The 25,181-nt window shown below is 40.3% G+C and overlaps 1 protein-coding gene and 1 long non-coding RNA gene across 3 annotated transcripts in view; both read right to left on the bottom strand.

The window, feature by feature from the left end:
• LOC127532485 (uncharacterized) overlaps window positions 1-25,181 on the bottom strand; it is a 156,710-nt gene that overhangs the window by 16,162 nt on the left and 115,367 nt on the right. The gene's annotated exons all lie outside the window — the stretch shown is intronic.
• insyn1 (inhibitory synaptic factor 1) overlaps window positions 22,845-25,181 on the bottom strand; it is a 45,922-nt gene continuing 43,585 nt past the window's right edge. For both annotated transcript variants that reach the window (XM_022200456.2, XM_022200457.2), the window contains exon 3: window positions 22,845-24,160. In XM_022200456.2, the coding sequence (XP_022056148.1) occupies window positions 23,342-24,160 (819 nt within the window). In that variant the 3' untranslated portion in view covers window positions 22,845-23,341. The remainder of the gene's footprint in view (window positions 24,161-25,181) is intronic.

Raw genomic sequence — 25,181 nt, 5'->3', positions numbered from 1 at the left:
TGCAGGCCTACTGTATCAAAGATTTGGGCTGATCAAATAGCTCTTTCAAGATAACAACCTGTAATACTTCACAAACAAGATAATTACAAGTGTTTCACTGAACACACATCAAAGTGAACGCCAATCCCTTGATGAGTTGGAGTTGGGAGTTCAGAATGCCAAGAGAGGACATTGGTTCACTTTGTAAACTTATCATTGGGTGTGTGCAGGCGTAATACTCGCAATCTGTTCGTCTTTTCTCGGCAGGTTGGTGGGAAGGCAATTACTGTTGATGATAAAAATGTCCCACTTATTGGCCTTATGTGTCAGAATGCTGTCCAATCAGACAGAATAATGAGCAGCACGATTCCAAAGGGAGCGTCACCATGCTGTGCTGAGGAGTGCTTGAAGGAAACATCTGGCCTTTCTCAATGATCAGGCCCCTGTGGGACTGTCATCTTACAAACCTTTACTTCTCTAAGCAGAAGGAATACTTACGAACTCCATTTTGTCGTTGTAAGCATGTATTGTGAAAATCTGCAAGAGCAATATTTTAACTTTGTTTACAAAAGTGAGTAGGCAGATGATTGTCTAATATCCAAAAGCCCTCCAAAGCTCAGTACAAAAGTGAAAACTGTTGTAAATTTATTGAACTGAGGAGACATCGTAAACTAAACTAAAATGGGAGTGGGATGACTCTTACTACTACATTTCGATTCTAAGGGTTTAAGTCTTTAAAGAATTAAGAGATAAAAGTTTTCATTTGACAGCAGAAGAATGCTCTTGGCCTCATGCCATTCTTTGCATTAGCTTTGCTGTGAAGTAATATAACAGAATAAAAATAGTGTCTTTACTGTGAAAACACAAGTCAGAATGCTGTTGCGAAGTTTTCTCTCTTCCATTCCCAGTCTTGTACAAGATTTGTGCAGACAAACAGACATCGGGCCATTACAATAGGGCACATGGAGGAAGTGTGATGCATGATAGACTTTGAAGAGGAGTAAATGTGTACTGAAGTGTTTCCTCCTTGCGTGCTATATTCGCAGTATCGTTGTGAGCAGTTAGTTCTCCAAACAAAGGGTGAAGTGTGTGGAAGAGCCAAGAAAGGTTGATGGATTCCTATTTTTTTTTCAGGTTCTCCTGGACCTCTTCCAGAAATAGTCCTGTCGGTAATTTCATTACCAGTCTTTAGTACATCTGTTTATTTAGTGACATCAGTGCTGGAGTTGACTCAGTGTGCAAGCACAAGGCGTCTGCTCTAACCGTGATTTTTAATAAGATGTGTACTTAGTTCCTGTTCTAATTAGCATCATACACAAGCCGACTAATGCACATTTGAGTTGACATTGCTTATATAATTTAAGATTACGGGTTTTAATAAAACCCCCTCTTCATGCCTCATTTCCACTGATCACCAGCTGCTGGGTCAATTGAATAATTAAGAATTTAATTAAGCTACAGTTTGGATCACAATCTTCTAACACAGTCAAGCCTTGTAGACTAAGTATCAGTAGCAGAGATCAAATAGGGAAGGGATGATGTGCCAAGCAAGAATTTAGAGATGTGAGCTCTATCATGCGCTGAAATGGAAAGGTCTGAAGTGGCTTATCTATTTGATCTCTGAATCCTCTGGTTCCACTCCACAGAGTGGGGCTGTTATTTTTCTGCTTGCCCATATTATGCTGTAGATTCCAGTACAACCCTCTATGGTATGCAGCATTTCAGTCTGTATTATCCCTCTAGACTGCTCCCCTCATCATTGCCAGCATGTAATACAATACTTTCTATTGACTTCTTGGGAAGCAGCTCTCACAGTGAATTGACTGTGTTGCTATGGCCTAAAGTAGGCTAATTTCACTCAATGGTGCATGAGTAAATGTTAAATTAAGCTACTCAACCCTCCAGTATGAGAATATTGCTGTCCATACTATGTGTTGCCGCATGTTAACACACATGTTCCAATGTTTGTTGTTGTGCAGATCTGACTGTCTTTTGGGATGCTGAGCATCGAAATTGAATGCAGAATGAAGCTGAGCAACCTAGCATGGATCTACAGTATATTCAGCTAAAAAAGTAAGCCATATATCATCCTGTGTTACAAAAATCAATGCATCTTGCAGCTTGGTGGTGAATGAATGTTTTATCATCACAAAGCTCAGTACAGAGAGGTTTTTGAGAAGACCTCACAGAAGTGTGTCATTTAACAAAATACTGGAAATGGAGTTCAGTAAGTATTGGACTTAAAGGTTTATTGGATTACACCAGTGTGTTACAGTAACTTGGAGGGCTGATATTTGAGACGGTCATAAACTCGATGGACTGACAGATCAGCATCTCAGCGCTCACGTTGTTTCGTCCTGCTCTGGAAGAAATCGCTATTTTCCAGCAACACAGGGCTGCTAAGATGCCCAGAAACACAATTAAGACTGGATGCTTCAAAGCACTTCATCATCACTATTATAAAGCCTGTTAATTCACTAAAAGGCCATAATGAAGTTACATAAAACAAACATATTATGGAGCCAAGCTAAATGGCAGTAATGTGAGAAGTGTGTTATCAAAAGCAACCGTGTTGATAAGATTCAGTGCTTTTGATGAGTAATAGAACTCATTTTCTATAACAAACAATCTCCTTTTGTTGCCAGTCTATTTACAAGGCAATCAAAAGCCTTTCGCAAATCAGTAATTCTCAGAAGAGCTTTGTGAGCAAGGAGTTGTTATTGATGCTAACGTAAAGTAAGAAATGCTTACATTTTCCTTTGAGACAAGTTAATCAAAGTAAAACCTATTCCATAGTGTTATCATAATAACAAACACAAAACATCAAATTATTGGGGGCCTTACCAGTTGATTTGTTTCCTTAGGAATACTTTATGAAGTCTGCCTTATTTCTAACCAAGTACAATTAACACACACCAGAACAGGAAATATGGCCGCACTAAATCAATTATAACCGTATTGTCTCTTTCAACTTAATGTCAGCAGTGGCTCCTATCGGTGCAAAGTGCGAACATACTCTTCAGACACACACAAATGCACACCCGCGTACATAAAGCCTATCTGATTTACTGCTTTGTACACATTGTGCTGACACTGAAAATCACACTATGCATCACAGCACCTGATGAATAGACCCAGTGTGAAGTTTTAGTTGGGTTGTAACCCTATGATATATGCAGGTTACAAAGCTTCATGAAGACTGCTTACGCATAAAGTTGTATTTCTGGAGTAGAGATAAAACTTCACTTTCTAGAGGGCTTATAACCAACACACAGCTGGCAACTCCAGGAGCTGGATGCCACAAAAAGTGACTCTGACATGAGGAAATAACAAGAGTGATAACATTCTTACTATTCAATATGCAATAACTGTGATGGAGTATTCCAAACCTGTTCTTAACATGTTTAGTGTTTTAGACCTTCTTTCAAAGCCTGAACAAGAGCTACCTCTAAACTGTTTAACAGTATGCTGGGTTTGTTCCAAGCATATTTTCACAAACATAAAAAGTACAACACACACTGAGCATTTTTTAGTCAAGTGCAACTGCTCAAATGTCTCTAAATATACAGTATTTAGGCAGTATGCAAGACAAACAGTATAATGGTTACTATTGTGCAAAATTATTTAAGCACTGTACCTATTTAAAAATTAAAACTATCACATTCACGAATGTTTTTCTATGAAAGGAGCGACATATCACAATATCTACATTTGTACTGTAGCATTAAAGAAACCCCCCAAAACAGGAACACTGCATTTTTAATTATTTATTGCACCGCTGTGTCCCTCTTAAATGATACAAAAGGTGCAAAGAGTTCCTCCAAAGACCAGGCTGTTATGGTCAGCTTTTAAAGCTCTGCTCAGATTCTAGGAGTTTTTAAAATCCTGTCTAGTTTTGCCCAAAAGGAGGGATTTCATTGAGCAGATATTCTTTATAACTACAAGATTTTGAAATAGCAGTGACTAACTACCATATGTGCTCACATTGCTGCCTCATTGGCTTTAGTCCTCATCACTTCTTTATCTGTATCTTGAAGTCGTACTAAAACCACTACACATCTGAGTAACTTTTGTAGTTGTGAATTGGGTATGACCGTATCTGAAGGGCATATTTTTTGGAAAATTTGCCTGATAATTTTGGAATCTGAGTTCATCTTAAAAAATATAAGCAGCTATGTCACAACGAAAAATTTTTGAAATTTTCCATGGATGTGCTTACTTATTATGCTTCCATTCATTCTTTATAGGGCAGTATGACGAGGTATAGATGCCGTTGTGTACTGTATGTCTAATCTGTGTACGCAGATTGCTAAAACAAAGAGGAGGTGAGCAGTTTGCAGGTTTCATGTGGTTTCTGAGCCTTGATAAAACCAGAATTTTGTACCTCAGTTCAGTTTCAAAAAGGAAAGTGTGTCATTGGAAACAATCAAATTCTGTGTGTATGCACAAAAACTGTTCCACTCTGTACTGAATGCAAAATGTTGATGTTTGCCATTTGAAAGAGGACAGAAATGAAGAGTTTTAGCTGTTTTCTTATTGTTTGGAGTGACTGACATCATGGTTTAACTAGAGTAACACAATGGAATTAATTAATGATGGGTTGTGTTTTTTTTCTCGGGGTTTCCAGTGTGCAGTCAACAAACTGACAAGCTGATCTTGCGTTCTCATTAATGTAGCAATTATTCTCAGCAAAATTTGCTACAGCAAGCTTCTTCGGTATCTTTCCAGATGTTGGTGTTTCTGTCCAGAACCAGAATTTGCCAATAATTTTAAATTATTGCCAACCTGATTGGGATTACCAAAAGGTAAGAGTAACTCTGAAGCCATCCAAAATCTTGGAAAAGAGTGAAGCAATTTTTAAATGAAAGTGTAAATGTTTTTTACTAACACGTCTAAAAGTAAGGGGAAGGATGTGTCACTGTAAGAATTTTCAGTCTGTTAAGAATAATTCACCACTCTGAGACGGCATATAAATATGAGCCCCGGTTTAGTTTATTTAACTGCAGCTGCAAGTCGGAAAACAAGCTGAAATAACACATATCACAACCCATTTCCTCACGATTAGGCATGCTTCTCAGCCGCTAAAGGGATTTAAGACATGATAATAAAGATAAAAAGGAGACATTAATGATTTTGTTATGTTAATTAAAGGCAAGAGGATTAACAACAACACAGGAGCCTTGTAAAGCAATAAACAGACAGGGGCTCTGACATTTTTCCAAAACCATTAATAATAAATAAATTTGGTTCCTGCTGCGATCAAACAAATTGTATGAGATGAGGGAAAAAAACACTTTACATTCTTTACGTTCTCACTTCACTTGAGGGGCACTTTGAATTTACATTCCATGGTGAGAAAAGTCTAATGGCAGCAGTATACACTAAGGAAATGCTAAATTGTGCGATATTTGAGGTTTCAGTGCATTTGCAGTGGCCACCTTTGGGTATTGAGCCTTAATGCACGATACTTTTGAAAATGCTGTACGTACACAAGCATATCTAGTATACAAAATTGTTGACTTTTTGGACCTATTTGGACAATATGCTCTTTGATTCTGTGCATAGATGGTATAGTTATGGTTAAAAATTGCCTTTTAGATCATTTATTCAACAAAAATATGAATAAATGTAATATTCTTCAGTGTATAGCTTCTTGAATTTTGAAGCTAGTAATGCATTTCATATCTCTCCACAAGTCTCTGTCATCAACTTGCTACACTTTATCATGCAAAACTCTTTCTGTTGCAAGATGTTTGGGGCTTTTCTTGCATTTACTGCCTATGCAGATCCCATCACAGCATTTTATTGGGTTTCAAATGTGGGCTTAGAGTCAGCCATGCCTTAACCTTCCATTTCTTCTTTTTGAGCCATTTCTTGGTGAATTTACTAGTGTGCTAAGGATCATTATCCTCTTGAAAGGTGCACTTGTGGTTCAGCTTCAACTTATGGACAGATGGCCTCACATTATCTTCAAGCACTCTTTGATATGATGCAGAATTCATTGTTGAATCAGCAACGGCAAGCTGGCCACTCCCCGAGGCAATGAAGCAACCCCAACCCATAACATTTTCACCACCATGCTTCACAGCTGGTATGGGATTCTTTTTCTGAAAAGCTGCCTTGGGTCAAACAGGTCTAGTGTTACTATAGAAAAGCAACTCTTTCTTTGATTTGTCTGTCCGCAGCACACTATTCCAAAAGGCCTGCTCTTTGCCTGTAGGTTTCATTGGCAAACTGAGGGTTTGCTCCAATGTTCTTTTTGGACAGCATTGCTTTTTCCTGGCACCCCTCCTATGCATTTGTTCAGGGTCTTTCTGTTTTTACATGCTACCTGGGCTGAAATTTTGGGGTTCCTGGAGACCTCTTTTTGCATCTGATTGTCTGTTTAATCTTCTGACTGAAGAATCAGCCTGAACAGAAGAGCACATGATCACACAGAAGCCATTGAAAAAAGACAAAGGTAGCAACCCTAGAATTTGCAAATGAATCAAAAGCTCAAGCTGAAATAAAAATGTCATGAAATAATTTACGTTTCTTATCTACAGATAAGCCTAGACAAATTGGCAGTCATTTGATATTTGTGTCACTTATAGATGATTTCCTTTGCAGTGCAATGGTTGATTAAAAAAAATTAAATCCCCTACCCAACATAGGCATCCACAACATTTTTCCTGATGGCCTCTTTAGATCTTGGCATAATGAGACCTCAAATTCAATAGCGAAGAGAATAGCACATCATATATGTCAGAGTCTCCATGTCTCACTTCGGAAGAACATTCGGATTACCTAATCTGGGAACCCTGATTAGAATTTTGTGTGAAAGTTTGGTAAATGGACCTAATATGTCTATGTACCTGATTTGTTTTTAAATATATATGTATATTTATTTTTTCAATTATGAAAAGTGCTACAATGTGTCAATGTTATATATTGTTTCACCTTTTATTAATTGGCACTGTTTGAAAGAGGATCAAGTGCTTTCTCATTCAGATATGTGCAAAACATCCACAATTTTTTCACACGACACACCAGCTGTGGCATAGTGTTGCATATCATAAACACAAAACAGATGTTTTGCTTCATTTCAATCACACAACTTGTGTAATTTCTTTCTTTTCAACTTTGGCTGATGGAAATGCAACTCTGATCATGTACAGTTGGGGACTTGTTTCAAAATAAACTATGTTCATTAAGTAAGAAAGTGATTACAGCCTATTAATAAGGCTGCTAATCAACCCTCTACTGTAACCTGCAGCTGTGCCTGCCTGCCCGCCTGTCAGAGCTGCTCTTTGCTGTTTGCCACTCAAGCTGTTCCCCGTACATATTTACCATTACGCCATTTCTAAACTAGGAAAAATATAGCAGTTCTGCGCTGTATCCTCTTGAACATTTCTTTTAATAGCATGAATGTCTTAAAATGTAGGTGAATGTTGTATGTTTACCCTCTACCTGGCATGCACAGTGTCATGACTTCTGCTGTAAACTTCTATAGCCTGTGAATACGACTGCTATACACGGATATTTACAAGTAAAGATGCTAAGCAAAGACTGCCTTGATGTCACATCACTGATGCTGTGTGAAGAACACTGTCTGCCTTTGGAAATTAGCTCCTTTTGCACCTAGGGCACACAAACTATGCACAATTACCATAAAATTGCTCTCACCATGCTCTTCTTAATATTCATATTTGCAGCTGTGTCATTTTATGCAATCAAATAGATAAATAGTAATCTAGACGCAGCGTCTCTTTGACCTTAACACACCTTTCTGTTCACACACAATGCTCTGGTTCGGTCCAGCCATTTTTGATCCTGTCTGCTATATGTAATTCTGACATTTGTGATGTAAATAGACTTGTCAAACACAGCCAGCTTTGACACATTAGGTGTGCTACTAACAGGGTCGGGGTATTGTGAATACCGACTCGCTGGCATGGCTTACTCACACACCTCAATGTAATAGAGCCGTCATTAATGTTATTAGTTACACCTGTGCTTTTCCTGCAGGTCAAAATGTCTGCCGTGAGAAAAGGTCTATTGGGTGTTTAAAGGTTAATGATGAGTGTAGAGCCATAGATGCTTTTGTGGACACACCACCTGCGGTTTTTACTGCTGCACACTGCTTGTCATGGTCACCGATTTGTAGACAAATGTCATGGAGAGCTTCGGACAAATTGAAATGCTAGCTGGTGGAAAATTACAAATGGTGTGAAATAGACAGAGCTGTGAGGAATGAACAATATTAGTGTAGCTGCTGCAGTCACTCCATATGGCACATAGCAGTGTGACATTAGCAGCAATGATGTGTGCTTGAGGGGGTTTTGCCTGCTTGCTGCAGGAGATTGTGTGTATGATCGGCTGATGGATGAGCTCAGCGTTTGAGAGGTTAATTGTTCAGGATCTAGGTTAAAAGTTTACCTTGTTCAGAGCTAACTGATATATAAAGATTGATTTTCTGTTCGTTAGCATAATCAGATGGCCTGGTCAAAATATTTGACAATGGAGAACAGGACTGCCACCGGCTTAAGATTTTCCAGGTCGATTAGTAGTCGCTTGCTGAAACCATCAGCTGACTACTCATGGAAATTTTTTTGTCATGTTGTGAACTAGCACTGTATGTATACAGAAATTGAATAGATATTGAGTTGTAAATTATCCGTATTCGTGTGGGTTGTCTAATGTTACAGTAAACGGTTATGCTAATGAATTATTTGTCTTTATTTTAACCAATTAAATATATTAACTGATTTGGCAGACAATGTATGTCAGTTACATGTTGCTCAAACTATGTGCAGTTCTATGTTGGTACGCTGGGATAGCACTTAGCTAACGCTGGGCCACAATGACAGACACTTCTGTGACAGTTAATGGCTTCTGACCTGAGCTGAGTACTTGAAGACAAGTCATTGTATACTTGGACAGTGCTCCCACAGTTGAGGTGTTAATGTAACTGTGCTACATTTAAGAGAGTTTTGAATCTGTAGATCAGCTAAATGGATTTAGAAGCCTACAAAAACCCCATCTAGCTATGTCTAGCTTTGCCTGGGCTTTGCAAGTGATTAAGTTATTGTTATCCTGCAACTAGCCAACCAATCACAACTCCTCATCGACTGTTTGGTGTCTGGTGGGGGCTATAAAAGACTAGTAAAAAAGCTAAGTATGTCTTCTGTTTGCTAACTGTCAGGAGTGGATTACATTTGAACAGTGACACTACTCTCTGGAAGGTTTCAAAACCTGTATGTTTACTCTGAAAGTATGTTAATGATGTTTTGCATGAATATAGAGTAGTTTGCTCATTTTAATTCTCAAACGGTGTTGGAGTTTACTGTTAAGGCATGTGCTTTGTTTAATTGATTTTTATCTTTAGCCTCTGCTTGTGTGGGTGGTAAAAGCTTATTAGCAGGGCAAGATAAAGGCTATTGCTAGAATGTTTAGCTATTTCAGTCCGTATTCTCTTCGGAAAAGAATAGTATGTCTTGAATTCAAAATCGTGGCTGTGTGTTGGAACAGCTGTGCCTATTTAGAAAACAGAGAGCATTATTGAAATCATATTTACACCTGGGCAGTGGGCGGCTCTCATCATTTAAATGATTCTAATTTCCAACCATTTGAATAAATGTCACAAACGCTGTATTCAGCTTCAGGATTGGCTGCCTTCAACAGCTGGCACAAGCTGCTAGTCAGTGTGCCATAGTTGATTGTGCCCAGGCTCCCACTCTCATTCTGTTTTTTTCTTTTTTCTTTTCATATTAGAGAAAATGGTTTCTACATCACATCGTCCCTTGCTGCCCTGCACAGAGGAAATGCAAGTTTGTCTCCAATGCTATCAGAAGCAGGTGGTTGGACCTGCATGAAAAGACTACTGAGGTGTGGGTATCTGATCACAGAGCATAACATGTTTAATGACAAACTGGCTGAGAATAAAAAAAGAGAAATGACTTAATCCTGTATAGAGGCAGGGAGCTGTGAAAAGGGCGTGGGATAAGTGAGGTGGCTAGTGGGATGACCCTCCAGGGAGCCCACCCCACCCTGGACATACCCATAAAATGTATGAAAAATGATTAGGCTGTGACTAATTACCCGTTTAGTGTCGCCGAAAGTTGTTTAACAGACCATTGCCTTTTAATACCTAAAGTAAGGAATGGGATTAATTAAGCAGAAATGTATTCTTCTACTCTGCCAAGTCTCTTTCTCATAGTCTCTAAAAACACTGTGTGATGGGGTTTGCACCTCAGGGAAATAGTTGGTAATGGCCTGAGAAAGGGATCTCCTTTTCTCAACTCAGTACTTCTTTTTGGGTGACTGAATGAATGAATAACTACATGAGCAGCTGCCTCTATAAAATGGAAGGCAGAGGGGAAAAATGGACATTTAGAAGACAAAGGATTTATGACTGCACAACTGTTCCTTGCAAAAGCAGCATCATAAAATGTGAAATCCAGAATGGTTTTTAATAAATACATAGCTGATGATGAATTTTGAATATATATATATAGATTTTTTTTTGAAAATTACCATCTCCAAACTGTTCATGGTTTGCTTTTGAGATTTTGAGAAAATGCAGCTTCGATACCATTCTAAATGGTCCTAGTAATTTCTGCCATGTTCTTGAGTAGTCTAATACACTGTAAATTAAGAGCGGCTGATGCAGTAGCTCTCTACTCAATTACTAGTCGATTGCAAGTCATGGCTAAAATCAAAGAGTTTAGTGAGCTTGCTATTAAGGTCCATCACTGAGATTACACATTGTAGCTGTTCATCATACCAGAAAAGGCTGAAAAGCCATTTTCAAGTGTTGTGAAGTGCCAGTGACCTCAGTGCAAAAGTATAATCAAAGAATACAAGAGGTTCCAGAACTCCAACAGTGACCTCTGCACTGGCAAGAATAGTAATGGAAGAGTCCAAGGATTACCACCAAGGCCACATCTTGAGATGTTGATACCAGAATTGCTCAGATTTATTACACTTGAACTGAATTGAATTAAATTGTGATAAATCTGAGCAATTCTGGTATCAACATCTCAAGAAAGACTAGTTTACACTGCTCAAGGCCGGTCTCCATGGAAGGTTACCAAGGAGGACTCCACTTCTCCAAGACAGGCACACAGAAGCTCACCAATGCTCACTAATGCTTTGGAGGTGTTTTTCAGCCAGTGAGCTAGACACTCTTGTCAAAGTAAACTACATCATGACAAGGCACATTAAGATCCTGGAGGAAAACATGGGGAAAAGCTGACAGAAAAACATGGCCTTAAGCACCGCTGAACCATCCCACAAGGCAATAATCTAAAACTTACAGCCAAAGTGACCAGAAATGGTTAACAGAAAACAATATCAACATTTTGGAGTCCAGACCTGAATCCTATTGAGAGTCTGAAGGGAACTGAAGGTCAGAGTGGTGGCAAAGCAGCATTACGTCCCCAAAGACCTGGAGATCATTACAAAGGCGGAGTGGTCCAACATCCCAGTGGAGCCATGCAAAATGCTTGTTAGCTATTACAAAAACCATTTGATCCTGTGATGGCTACGCCTGCTGAGGAGTAGTGACACACTTATAATGGCACAAATACTGTGGTGCCAGTCTAATCTGTTTTCTGTTCCTGAAAGGTTGATTGTGTTTGCTGGATCACACCTTTCTGGTTGAAAATACCATTGGCGTTCAACTTCATCACTTTAGTAAACACTTCCATCAGTCAATGACATTTACACGGCATCGCAAAAGCAAGGAGGTAAGATAAGCTCACAAAACACAACACCACTAGATTCTCCATCATCCTTGTTGTTTTGTGAATTATGAACACTTTTGGATTGTAGCTTATTTAAAATATCAACTGGAGTCTCTGTTTCTTTCAAAAACACAAACCTAAATAGCTAGAAAAAGGAAATCCTTTTGAGACTTCATACATAGTCTTTCAAACTCAGCCCGTCGGCTGCTCTCAAACATGGCAAGGATTATAGATATTTATTCTGTCAGAGCTTTTACAGACATGATCTGATATAGCCTAAAGCAGTACTGTAACAGTCAGACTTGCTGGGTGACTTATGTGTGACAAACTGCAGCTAAAAAAGCATTTTTGTCAGAATCCTTTGCATCCATGAAATGTGGAATACTGTGTGTAAATCTCTGAGTATTCACAGCTGACACAGCCGTAGTGATACCCAATCAGACATTACATGTGTGGCTTCAGTAAAGTCCTGACTGAAAAATAATTATTGGCCGATTCTGGCTGTGACGTGTCAGTGGTCACTCGTAGGTTGTATAATGAGCTTCACCGTTAGTTGTGAAAATCATGTTACCCAACTGAAAGTGGCAGACAGCTTTGAAGGTTGGGTGTACATTTTCATAGCAGAGCAGTATTACATGCTCCTCTTCCAATTTGCCTGCTTTTTTTTGGGATAGCATTAAGATCTTGCAAAACTGTTACAAAATCTACTGCCATTATTCAGTGTTCTGTGCACATTTTACTTTGCAAATCATGAAAGGTAAAATTTACCCTGTAAGACATTTTCCATTTTGGTTTCTTTACAAATCAATTTCCTTAGTAACAGTGATATCCACCACTGATACTCTGATTCCACATGACCAATAACAGTCTGATCATCAACTAGCTGTCACCTGTAGCTTGTCCACTACTATTTAACACCGTTTACTGAGTAAGATCACATGCATGTGCATGTAACACCATACACTACATCAGAACTTGTAGCTACATGTGCTGCTGTTTCAGTTAAAGAAACGGACTTAGAACATCTTATCTAGTTATTTAAAATGGGCATAAGGCAACCATGGCAACACGGAAGTGTGTCAAGCGTGTGTGTGTGTGAAGGAGGATCAAAATTAATGTTGTGTGTATCATACTGTGAATAATTTGTCAGCCCCTCATTAAAAGTTAGTAAAACCTAAGCGGCGACCACATTCATTATTTGACAGTCTCCCTAACAGCGCCTGGAGCATTGTATTTTTTAATTGCAATACAAACACGCCAATGGCTGTGACAAACATGATGTGGTGCAATATTATCATCACAGTAAATCAGTTGTCATGTAAATTCAGTAATTATAGGAAATCGTGACTTTTAAAAATCATGTAAAATTACACAGATGAGCCACAACATTAAAACCACCTGCCTTATGTTGTATAGTTACCTCTTGTGCCACCAAGATTGACCTGAGCTGTCATGGCCAGGACTCCACAAGAACGCTGTCATCAGGGGACGGAGATCAGCATGGGCACGCTGACAATCTATAGCTACGCAGCCCCATGTAGGGCAAGCTGCGATACACTATATGTTTTGACTCCTCTCTGTCATCACCCATATCTGCCATGTTCATCTTCCTTGAATCACTTTTTGGTAGATGCTAAACACTGCACACTGAGAACAGCACAGAAGACAGATTTTTACTGCTAGCAACACCATTGAATTCAAGAACTGACTGTTCCTTTGCTGCCTAATATATTCCACCCCTTGACAGGTGCCACTGTAATGAGATAATCAATATTCTGTACTTCACCTGTCAGTGGTTTTAATATTATGGCTGAGTGGTGGACAAAAAAAATTCATGTTCAGTGCCCCATTTTCCCAAAATAGCTACACACTCCACATTTAAAGTTGTGCTGGTATGATCCAATTTCCAAGAATACAGACAATAGCCACTCAGCTGCAGAGTCTGCATGGGAATACGGACTGTAAATTCAGTCATTATGTGACTGCCTGGGAATTTAGGTGCTGTATATAGACTGGGGTTTTTCATTAGTGGTTTGCTGCTGTATTGCCGTATGGTGACATTTTTCTGTGCATGAAATTTAAGCAGATGTGATAAAGTGTGTTTTCACATAGAAGCTGTTTGGTTCAGTTAAAACAATTTGCTGTTGTTGACCTCTTTAGGAAACAATGTTAAAATTGATCTACTGTCTGAAATCGTAACTGCAGGGATTTCACCCTGATTGATCAATTAAAAGCCATTGTGTTTGTATCCTCTGGGTGCTTTGTCAGTTTATTAAATTCTTCAAAAACACAAGGTGATCCAGCAGACATCAGAATATTTCTGTACAAGAAGCCTCATTTTTATCCTGAATCATCAAACAACAGACTCACCTGCTGCAAGTTGTGTGAATGTGATTTTCCATTTGGGTCCCATTGAAGCTCCAAAGATGCAGGATAACATTACCCAGAAAGTCAAAACGGTGTTACCTGTTATACAGACTTGATTCACGTGTAAATAGCTTGTGTGACTCTGAACCACACCAGAATAAAACACAGCAATGTGCCATTTTTGCCCTCAGTTTACATCTAGTGCTCACTTGCATGACCTAGTAAGTTATGCCAGTGAGTCAGCAAGAACAATAGCAGCACTCTGACTACTGGAACACTTAAATGGACCAAAGTCCATTATTAAAGTTATTAATTAAACCTGCATTTCCTATAAAAATATCCTCCCGTGTCCCCTATGCACTTTGAAGCGCAAGACTGGAACACCAGCATGCTCTCAGAGGATCTAATTCTAGACTTTTCAGTCCTGTCACTGCAGGTATGTAGCTCACAGCTTTTAAGGAGAATATAAGGATCCAAATCGATCACATTCTCTGATATAATGCTTTCTTTGCTGTTTTTAGCTGCACTGCAGATATGCTTGCATCTCTCACTATCAAAACACCTCAAAAGGCTACAACGTCCAGTGAGCCTTGTGGCATTGATTAAACTCTGCTGTCATACAATATTGAACCTAAGATTTAACCAGTGTACGAGTCACAAGCACAGCCAACTGCATATAGAGCATCGACGTTTCTGTGGTGATTTTAAAACGGCTACAGACATTGATACCAAATCGTGGCATAAGTAAGAACTCCTTTTTACCTAGTTATCTCCTAATATAGGAACAAAACTCTATCTGTGCAGTTTTGTGTGCACTAGTTGAAGAATCCATAAAGACACACATGTAATATGGGTTTATTCATTTTTAAAGGTCTCTGCAGGTGTTTATCTGCCTGCCATAACCATGACAGCTAAAACCACATGTGCACCTTTTCCACTTTGCTGTTGACCTGACTTGTGCGGGTGAGCAACAGACAGCACAAAGTGCAGCCATCCTCAACACCAAGATTGCAGTGAATTGTCAATTAAACACACCACCTACTGCACACCTACTCTTACTTTGCTGCATAGTGAGTCACCAAAACGCCAATCTGGTGCAGGTGAAGATGCATTTCACCACACAACAGCAAAATGAGTTTGATAGCAGCTTGCTGTTGGGAACTGTAGATTGCACATTCAGGCTACATTTGTTTGGTTTTTTCTTTTGTCTTAATGAAATATTTTTTCTCACACATTTTATCGACTCTAGGGTCATGAGCTTTGAAAACGTGTCCATAATGTTTAATTTCTTCCTGGTAATAGGATGTTGGTGCAGCTGCCTTCTATAATATATATATATATAGCTCTGTGCAAGGTGGTAAATTCAGTCTGGACACAGTAGAGATCAGTCTGTCAGCTGCAAGATTTACGCTTTACATACTCTTAAAGTCCTGCTTCGACACCAAGGGTGCCAGAAACCCCTGCCAGAATGCCAGACAACAGCCCAGCTAAGGGCCCACACAGCCATTTTACTGCTGTGCTTTCTAGGCTTTATAGCTCATGCTGATGCACTGAGGACACAAGCAAAAGAGAACATTGACTGACCACTTGAACAAGGCCAGGATGCCATAACTTAAAACTGCAGGCTGATTGCTTTTTATCCAAGCTACATTAGAGGCCTATTGCTACCTTAGGATCAATTTTAATTGAAAAGCCGTGATCTTTGATGTAACTTGGCATCTCACCAATTATACTATATCCCATACTAACCCCCTTTCATGTAAGCAACTCTATTAAATGTTAAGCGTACCCACAATGTAGTCCCAACACATTTTAATTTAGTATTTATACTTTTTGGGAATGCACAAAATCCAGACTATTAATTTTTCACCTTGTTAATGCTTACAGTCAAGCAAACATTTTCCATGGTTATGTTACTTCCTGGCCCTGTGATGGACTGGTGACCTGTCCAGGAAGCACCCTGCCTTCACCCTAAGTCAGCTGAGATAGGCTCCAGCCCACCCCATGACCCTAGAGTGGATAAAGTGGGGGCATAGATAATGGATGAATGGATGTAACACTACATAGTTGCCTTCTTTAGACTGCAGATCTAAGGAGTCCCAACTTCTCTCTCCAACCACCCCCTTCACCGAAGCTCGAGCCCACTACCTCATTTCCAACTCTGCAAGCACTATAAAACTACACAGCTCAACAATGGCAATGTGTAATACTGGTAAAAGTAATTCAACATACTTGTTCTAAGTGGAAGCAATTCCAAAAAAGGATAACACAGCAGTCTCTGCCTGTAACTTGACGGGACTGGTTCCCAAGATTTGTCTTGTATGAAATCCTAGAAGCCTGAATTCATGTTTTGAGACTGTAATCAGTTGCAGTTTGAAGGCAGACATAATTAGCCATGACATCGACTTATTTCACTCATGCTGTGTCTTCATTTAAAAAAGCATATGGACTTCTAAACAAGACTAAAAAGTAGATTTTTACTGGAGAGGGTCTACACTTAAAGTTTAAATTTGTTAAAGTTTCATAGCTCAGAACAAGTTCTATTGTTTATCACCTCGTCTCTTAAAATTTACATTCCCGTACAAGTAAACTATATTTTCAATTATGTTTTGGTAGTGTCTACAGATACGGACCGGCACTTTCCATTTGCCAGACAGATACGGACCCGTATGCGAGTCTCGCGAGTCAAGAAGCTGCTAACCACTGCAAACTGTTGAAAGGTAAGCAAAGGTTAAGGTTAGGGTTCGTGTTAGGGCCAGGTTTAGGGTCCGTACCTGTAGTACCGATGCTATGGGTCCATACTTCCAGCGTCTACCGGGAGTCACGTGACCAGATCTCGCGTATCTGATTGGCAAATGGAAAGTACGGGTCCGTACCTCTAGCAACTACCTTATGTTTTTCCCTTGCTAGGGACTGAGTATGACATAGTGCTTTTTTCTTTTCACAAAACCCCTGTTACGATGTTTGAGGGGTGGTGGCATAAGCCTGACAGAAAACTGTCACTCGGGTTTATGTTGTGTTTATAGACAAAGTTTCATTTTCACTTGTAGTATGGCTATGTTTAGGCACCAAAATTCCTTGGTTAGGTTTTGGAAAAAAATTATGAACCCTTTCACAACGTTAGCCACATGTTAGCACAAAATAACTCCCACCCATCTAATATATGATTGGCTGTCTGACAATACAATAAATGACTTGGATATGTTGATGACAGATGTATTTGTGATGTGTCATGAGCTAATGTAATCCAGTAGAAAATCCATTCCCTCAAAACTACAGCATTTTTTTTTAATTTATGGATGTTTTTTTCCATCATTTTTCTTTGCTTTCTACTGAAATCAATCTTTTGTTAAGCAAATTTAACAATGATTGCCTGACATGAGAATAAAGTATGACACTTCAACTAGATCAATGCCTGAGCCTGTTGACAGATTTTTTTTGTCCTTTGTTTGTAATTATGGACTAAACTTAAGGGAAAGCACAGAAGTTGTAATTAATTTGTGTTTATTCCTCCAGTTTCTTTCAAACACCTTACTTAATGAAATCCCACAGCTATTAATCTTTTGACATACCTCTGAGCTACTTTGTCAGCAAGCCACCATGAATGCGCAAACCGAGCCTGACATTTGACTAATTGCAGTCATTTGAGAATGATCACTGCTATAATGTATTGGAAATGCACAGCAGCGTAACACAACATGCAGGCACCCCTCTCCGTCTGGTGACCCACTTTGTCGTCGGAGTAAAAGGGAAGCTGTTGAAACACTAAAAAACTCAACTAATTGGAGCAAGGTAAGTACAGTGGCAATTATTGCAATCAGAGACTTTTTTTAAATATTTTTTTCTTCTTACATAGTCCGGCCTGATTTCCACAAGCAGAAGTGAGAAACCAATCCACGGCACAATCAGTCATTCGTTGCTGCAGCTTAAGTGAACTGGAGCTATTCCCCTCCTTTCTGTTCCACAGTGGAGCTGCAGAGGAATGACTCTTACCTGTCCTTGCCACCTTCCGAATTGCTGTGCGTTTGATGAAGACCTCCGTCACTGCCTCCTTGGCTGGAGTGCAGAGCTCATTACAGCCAGAGGAGTGCATGGGAAAGAATGAATAAAGGAAATGTGTGTGAGAGAGAGAGAGTATAGGGTGTAGACTGTGGATAAAGTAGTAAATATGAGCGATGGGGAAAGCCCTTTGTAAGGTGAAATAAGGGGCACTTGGGGACTCGTCATGTACATTGCACCTGTCTTATCATTTAACTCTTATTTGTTGGTCTTACTAAACTGTCAGCAATTCCCTGCCTTCTTGGCCTTTACCTGTAAAATGCCATGGAAATGCTGACAGGCTGCCAAACCGGAGCTGTCTGGAAAAGGCTTCTGCTGCTTTTCCTTGACTTCTGTGTTTTGTCAAAATTAGACGTGCACGCACAGAGCTGCACTTAGCTGCATTTGTATTCCATAGTCCACCTTTCAAATGCAAATTCACCTAACCGCAGCTTTCTCTAATTGATTCTTTCCTTCCCCAACTCGCTAGGAACTTAGTAATATCTATTTTCTGATCATGCTGCTCCCTGAAACATGCTTCTCCCATTCCTGTCTGTCAGTGATGTTTCCTGTAATTGTGTATTTTTCTGGACCAATTCAATTGTCTCTTGATGTATTCCTCGCTCAGCTGAGCATGTCATTACACACATCATTTGTGTGCAATTTAATGCGGTATGCAACAAGGTTATATTTCTATGGTGGTTCAATTTGACAACTCGTAGCATTTCAGCCGCAATCATTTCTCTCTGTCTCTCTTTTTCACTCGCTCTCAGAAATTGCTTCGGCAATGATTCCGCGCTCCTCTGCCGTGCTTGGTCATGCCACATTTTAAATTCACATTGGGAGATATGCCAATTATCAGTCAGATAATGTGATGAAAATGGTAACTTTCTTTCTTAGCCTCGTGTGCTGATCAATTCTTCTCAAGTACACTGCATCATGAAATCCTATCCATCTGTTGCTTTATGTCTTCATGTAGCAGTTGTGGGATTTATACATTTCTCATTGTTTTTTGAGTGGTCATAATGACGTGGTTCTTGTATTTGAGGAAGATCTGCGCTTTCCCTGGGTCATTTAGCATTTGCCGCTACATGTTAACCATTAATTTTGCCTTTCATAGGTGAGAAAATGGCAATTTGCCACATTAAAGTAAGTGTGACAGTTCCAAAAAAGCAGTGAGATGTCAAGTTAATTTACTTTTGTATGTCTGTTATCTGACCTGTGTTAATACGGTGTTCCCCAACCACAGTCCAGCTTAAACACACAAAAAAAAATTGTAGCTTTATTTGATCAGGGCCTTATGGTCTCATTCTCTTTGACCCATCATAAAATAATTACTGCCTCCTATTACCTTTCTTTGTTTTTCTTGACACACTTTTCAATCACAACGCTACGGCGCATGTCAAAGCGACAGGGTTCTCATTAACTTTAATTACAGTGTGCCAAGTCATCTGAAGGCCTTGTTTTTCCCAGGAACCGCCCAGCCCCCACTCGCAGTCACAGGCCTTGTCCTTCACCACCTGTGAAGGTCTAATCTTATCTGCGGCCGTTGCATGGCTCTTCATTAATCACTCCCCAAGCCCAATCAAATGGTGACTGATGGTTGACATGGCCTTGTCCGGCCATCCCTCAGGTGCTGGGAGTCGCTTTTTGGTTGGCCGGGGCACTGTGCAGTATAGATCCTGCAGCCGATTGTGACTGGTGTCTGTGTGTGCATAAAAGCAGCAGTGTCCTCTACGTGGGGTACACCGTGTGCCGTGTGACCCTCTGCCAACTGTCCAACGCACATGAAGTTCAACACATTGTTGCACCGCTGCTGACTCTGGCTCATCAGGAGCACTGAGCTATTAGCCTGACTTTGATTTCTTTAGGCTGTGATCTCGCTATCATGCGTTTTAGCTCAATGACAACAAACTTTGTACTTGCTTGTACAGAAACCAATACACTAAGTTATCATTCAGTCTCTTCATTAGAGTCAGTGGAAGGTGTGCTGTGACTGAATTTCACTATTGCCATGAATGTGCACACTGAGAGGAGATGGTGGGTAAGAGAAGAAGGGAGCCAGAATAGAAATAGTTTGCTCTTGTAGCGGCAGGATATAAATGGCACAAAGATGAAACAAATCAACCTTAGGTAGCCCAGCCGTTAGCCAATCCATAGTAATCAGTGAGACTGCATTGAGCTCTCCGCTTCATGGACCCTTACCAATCAGCAGAGAAAACAAAGATCTGTCATCTGTTTTCCTCTGGTCACTGATGGAGACGAGGCCAGTGAGAGTGAGGTGTGGTAATTGTATAGTGAAGGGTGGGTAAGGAAACTAATGGGGGTGTATACTTCTGTATTTTAGTGCCATAATCACCTTTTTAAAGTAGTTTTGCTCCACACTATTTATCCGTCACTCAACAGTGTGTCCCACTGGCTGTGATTAGAGGATTGATCAGGGATGTGAACTAATACAGGCCCACTGCTGATGTCAAAACACAGATGGCATGACTCACTTTGCAGCCTTCTAAAAGAGATTTTGTTTAATCTTGTCTTATGGACTAGTCTAGCCAAATGACTTCCAAGGGGATGTGCGGCGTCTATTTGTATTGATCTCCGTTAATTGCTGTGACAGTGAAATATGAAATTAAACATGAGGCGATGTATAATTCAGAAAATATCACTTATCTCCTCACACAATGTGCAGGCACAGAGGCAGTGAAGATGCAGACAAGAGACACGCACGTATGCACACACACAAACACACAACATCTGTTTTGTATGCAGTGGCATCGTAAAATGATCTTGCTGGTAGGCAGATGATTTGGCATCAATGTGCTCAGGTTTTCATAACCTTTGGATGCCTCCCATCCTTGTCCTACAGAGAACCGAGGACAAAGCTCTGCCCTATTAGAGATGAATAATGAGCCTGTTGGCAAAAGAGACGTTGCTAATGTTTTGTCCAAATATCTCAAATCTGTCCCCAATGATAATGTATTCTGTGCTAGTGCCAAACAGCTCTATATTTGAAGAGGTGATTTAATCGCAGATATGACTTATAAAATCTTTAGACTGGAAAAGAGGGGGGAGAAAAATCCCCATTGTAATGTCTGGTGGGTGTATAGGCATCACAATGAGGGCTTAGTTTGTTTTCCTGTAATTGATGCTTTGCCTGTGTGGCGGCATTGCTTTGTTTGTTTATGCTAATGGCTGTGATGACCTGTTGGTCCCCAATCTAGCAGGGAAATGGCAGCCAATGCTTTGGGGAGTGAGCCATTGATCTCTCTTCAATGCCTCTGTCTTCACAGGTACTTGGGATTAACTGAGCCAGAGCAAGACAATAGAAAACATTACAAAACCAGGAGGAAAAAAAGAAAAAAAAATCACAAAATCACTTGTGGTATATGCATGTACAGCACATCAGCCTGAGGCTAATTAATTCTTGTGTGGCCTCTACCAAGCTGCCTGATGTAAAAGTGCTCACTCTGCTTTCCTTATATCGGCCTCTTGAGGCTTGATGCTGCCTAAACAGCACAGCTGTAATTCCCCTAAGCAGTGCACTATGCAATAACTGTTATATAGGAGCACACAAACAAAAATGGAGGTGGGCTGTAATGGATGTGCTTCCCAGGAGCATCTAATAATCTACAGTGTTGCAGTGGCCGGTTGCACTGTGAAAGACTGAGCACATCGCAAGCAACGTTCAAAGTCATTCACCTAGGGTACTAGTTCTGGTATTGGGGAACCACTTAGGTAATTCTCAGTAGAACCAACCTGTTTGTGTAATCTTGAATTCTAAATAGTCTTATTTTTAGCCACATTTTGATCAATTTTTGCTTTTGACAATTAAGAAGAGTAAGGATGGGTGTGTGAAAGAATAAGATGGCAGGATGATCTCTGCCACCTGTGGAGGGTGAAATCCACACTGGGTGATCAGAGGCACAAAGGTCAGCTTCACAGGAGTCTGCAAGGATTTGACTCTTTCAAGAGTGCAACATTTTACTTTTTCTTTTAAACTGGAAAACACAACAAGGTTGAGGGGACCAGGCTCACAAAGCTGTTCCCCAGGGTAGATTATTGCTCTGTTGGAAAAAAAAATCTTTGGACGGGAACACTCTCTCCTTTCATCATCAGCTCTCACTCTGGGACGTACATTTTTTGAAATGTCAGTTCTTTAGGGCAACAGTTCTAATTTTTGTTCCGCTCAGTGTAAGTAAATAGATCTGACTGTGAGTTTTTGTTTACAGATCCCAGGAGAGTGGTGTGCATGCTCAGCAGAGAGACCTCTCACTGCAACCTCCCTCTAACATATTGATCAGGAATGGCTATTGGCGTTAGCCCTGTGAATAAAATGCTGCTCTGCTGAGTTGAATTCCCCACTGGGCGACTGAATGAAGAGACAAAACCTTTAGCACTTTTTTGTAGACTGCTATTTAGCTCAGCTTCTAAGCCTAACGACGTCACTGGCAGGCAGGGACGCAGGAGGAAAATTGGAAATGTCACTTTCGTGGGACGCACCTTCTGAAATGATTTTATGTCTATTTTTCTGCCTGCCATTCATATGTTTCAGCCTTTGCAGCATACCAAGAAGAGATCACAATGAGATGTTTTATAAAACCAAGGGAAGGTAAATAGTGTTGTTTTCTGGCTCTTTTCTCAGTCGTTTGTTGACATCAAAGAGAGAAAGAGGCTTGACATGTACATCTACGTACATTTCCTTGCTGGAAGCAATAATCCCCTTGACATTTGAAATTACTGGAACATGAAAAAAGACAATGTTTATACAGATTCAGAGTACAGAATGAGCAATGTTTTGTATCCACATTAAAGGAACAAGCATTTTTTTTTTCTTTCTTTGTGACTTCTGCTATTGTATGACCTGGGGAAAAAACCTCTTCATATGTCTGATTTCGAGCACTTAAAATGTTCTGGTAAAAATGATTGCTCTTGTAATCTGTCATTGTTTCAAATGGTTACACATAGGGAGTCCATTCAGTGTATCTTTTTAACATTGGAACAGGCACTAACCTTTTGGTCCACCAGTAACTTTCATCCTAATGATCTGCTTTACTTCATTTCATTGTGTTTTCCCTGAGCCTCAGAATGACTTTAGGTAGTCGAGTGATTTCCCATATATCATTTATTTATTTAGTAATTAATTTATTTGTGTATTAATCTATGAGCTATGTATTTAATATTAAATAATGCACAGTCCTCTTCATGAGATTTATGATAAACTTCGGGCTTTCTCAGTGGTCCTTTGTTTTCTGTTTGGTTGGAATATAGGGCAGTACAGTTTGGGTGCTCTTGTCAGAGACAGTTTGTGTGCTGCTATTTCGTAACAGTTTTTTGCGGCAGCCGGGGTTTAAGAGACCTTTCCTGGGTAGTGTGTGAGCTCCTGTCGTCCCCTTCACAGGGGGGGAGACGTAGGAAGGGTCCAGACAGTTATGGAGGAGTGAGTGCTCAGAGGAAGAACGTTTGGGGGCGACCGAGCTCGCCAGGAGGCTGGGCTCAGTATCGCTATCTGGTGTAGCACAGCCACTCTTGTCCTCTTGTAACTCCTCTTGTTCCTCCTCCTCGTCATCGTCACAGCACAATGCATGATACAGAATTTTGTCACTGAAGCGGACCCTTTCTCTTGTGCCGGAGGTACGGGAAGTCTTGTGGCTGTGTGTGGAGCTGCTGGCCTCCTCGCTGGATGAGTCTGGAGTAATAATGCGTGGCCCGTTGGGAATGGGCAGCCCGCCGTTCATCTGGGAGTAGACCGAGGCAGTGGTGGGGGGCGGGGTGGGGGTCTGCGTCTGGGTGGGGATCGTACCGCGGCCCAGATCCTGTCGTTGGTCCCCTGGTTGCTCGCTAGATCTGCGGGCGGCAGCGCCGGCAGCCTCCAGGTAACTGCAGAACTCCCAGCTGTCAGAAAGCACATCTGCATTAAGGAAGTCCAGTCTGAAGGCCTCTCCCAACCCCCGCTCACTGCTGGACGTGCTGCTGGCTGTGGCCACCGTCCAGTCATCTGGCTCCAGGTCAAAGTCAAAGTCGGACGTTAGTTTATCGATCTGACCCACCACCTGTAAAAGAAAAGAGGAGGAAGAACACAAAAGAGAGGAACTGATGAGACTTCACAGAGAAACACGTAGTAGGCAAAAAGTGAAATAAGAGGAGATCTTAAACCAGATATTTCAATGTATCCACTTTCAACCATTCTAGCATCACAGCTCTGCAGGTGAAAATGTAGGTCGGGCGGCCAGCTAAACTTAAAACTTAAGTGTCTGAACAATTATCGGAAGAACTGCCATTAAAATTCTGCTCAAACATTCATGGTTCCTAGAGACGGAATTAACTTCAGCGTCTGAGTTTTTCTTCATGAGTTTGACACTTGTGGTTTTGAATGAAAAGTCTGAAGAACTATTGAAAGGCATTTGGTACAGACTTGGCTTCTGCAGAATTAATTGATAACTTCTGGTGGGGTTTTTACATATCAACATCATTAGTGGCACATAAAAACAAATGGCTTTTTGCACCAACCTGTTGTCCAAACAGATGGTTTTAGAAGTACTGCACAATGATCATCTTTTTCAGAAGCACGGATACACTAACTGCCACAAAACATAAGTGTAAAAAAAAAAAAACTTACCAAAAGTATTAATTGTAAAACTCGCTTTCATATAAATCCCTTTGACAGTTTATGCAATATTGCAATACAGGAAGTTTCCAGATGCTTTTCTTTCCACTGATTTCCCCCCTGGGGGCCAGTTTAACAAAAGCTAAGATTTATTCACAGCTTCTAATAGATCTGTGCTTTCCTTTACAGCTTGCCATTACACTACTTTCATCCATAAATCCCTAATTGTTTGCTCATGGTTTTGAAATTGTTTTCTTTTCCACCACGGCCTCCTGTGGACAGGTGTTGTAAATTAGCGTTATGCTACATCAAGACAAAATTAAATATCCACTGATTGAGGTTGTAACACTGAGGAGGTGGCACGACTTATCAAAGAGGCTTCAGAGACAGTGAAGGCTAGAAACGAGAACTGAAGAAGTCTGATAGATGAGTGGGTAAAGCCTTGTATCCTGAATACAATGGCTGAT

The sequence above is a fragment of the Acanthochromis polyacanthus genome, chromosome 2 (assembly GCF_021347895.1).
Source record: "Acanthochromis polyacanthus isolate Apoly-LR-REF ecotype Palm Island chromosome 2, KAUST_Apoly_ChrSc, whole genome shotgun sequence".
Classification (NCBI taxonomy): Eukaryota; Metazoa; Chordata; class Actinopteri; family Pomacentridae; genus Acanthochromis; species Acanthochromis polyacanthus.
This window is presented reverse-complemented; position numbering and strand designations above follow the sequence as displayed.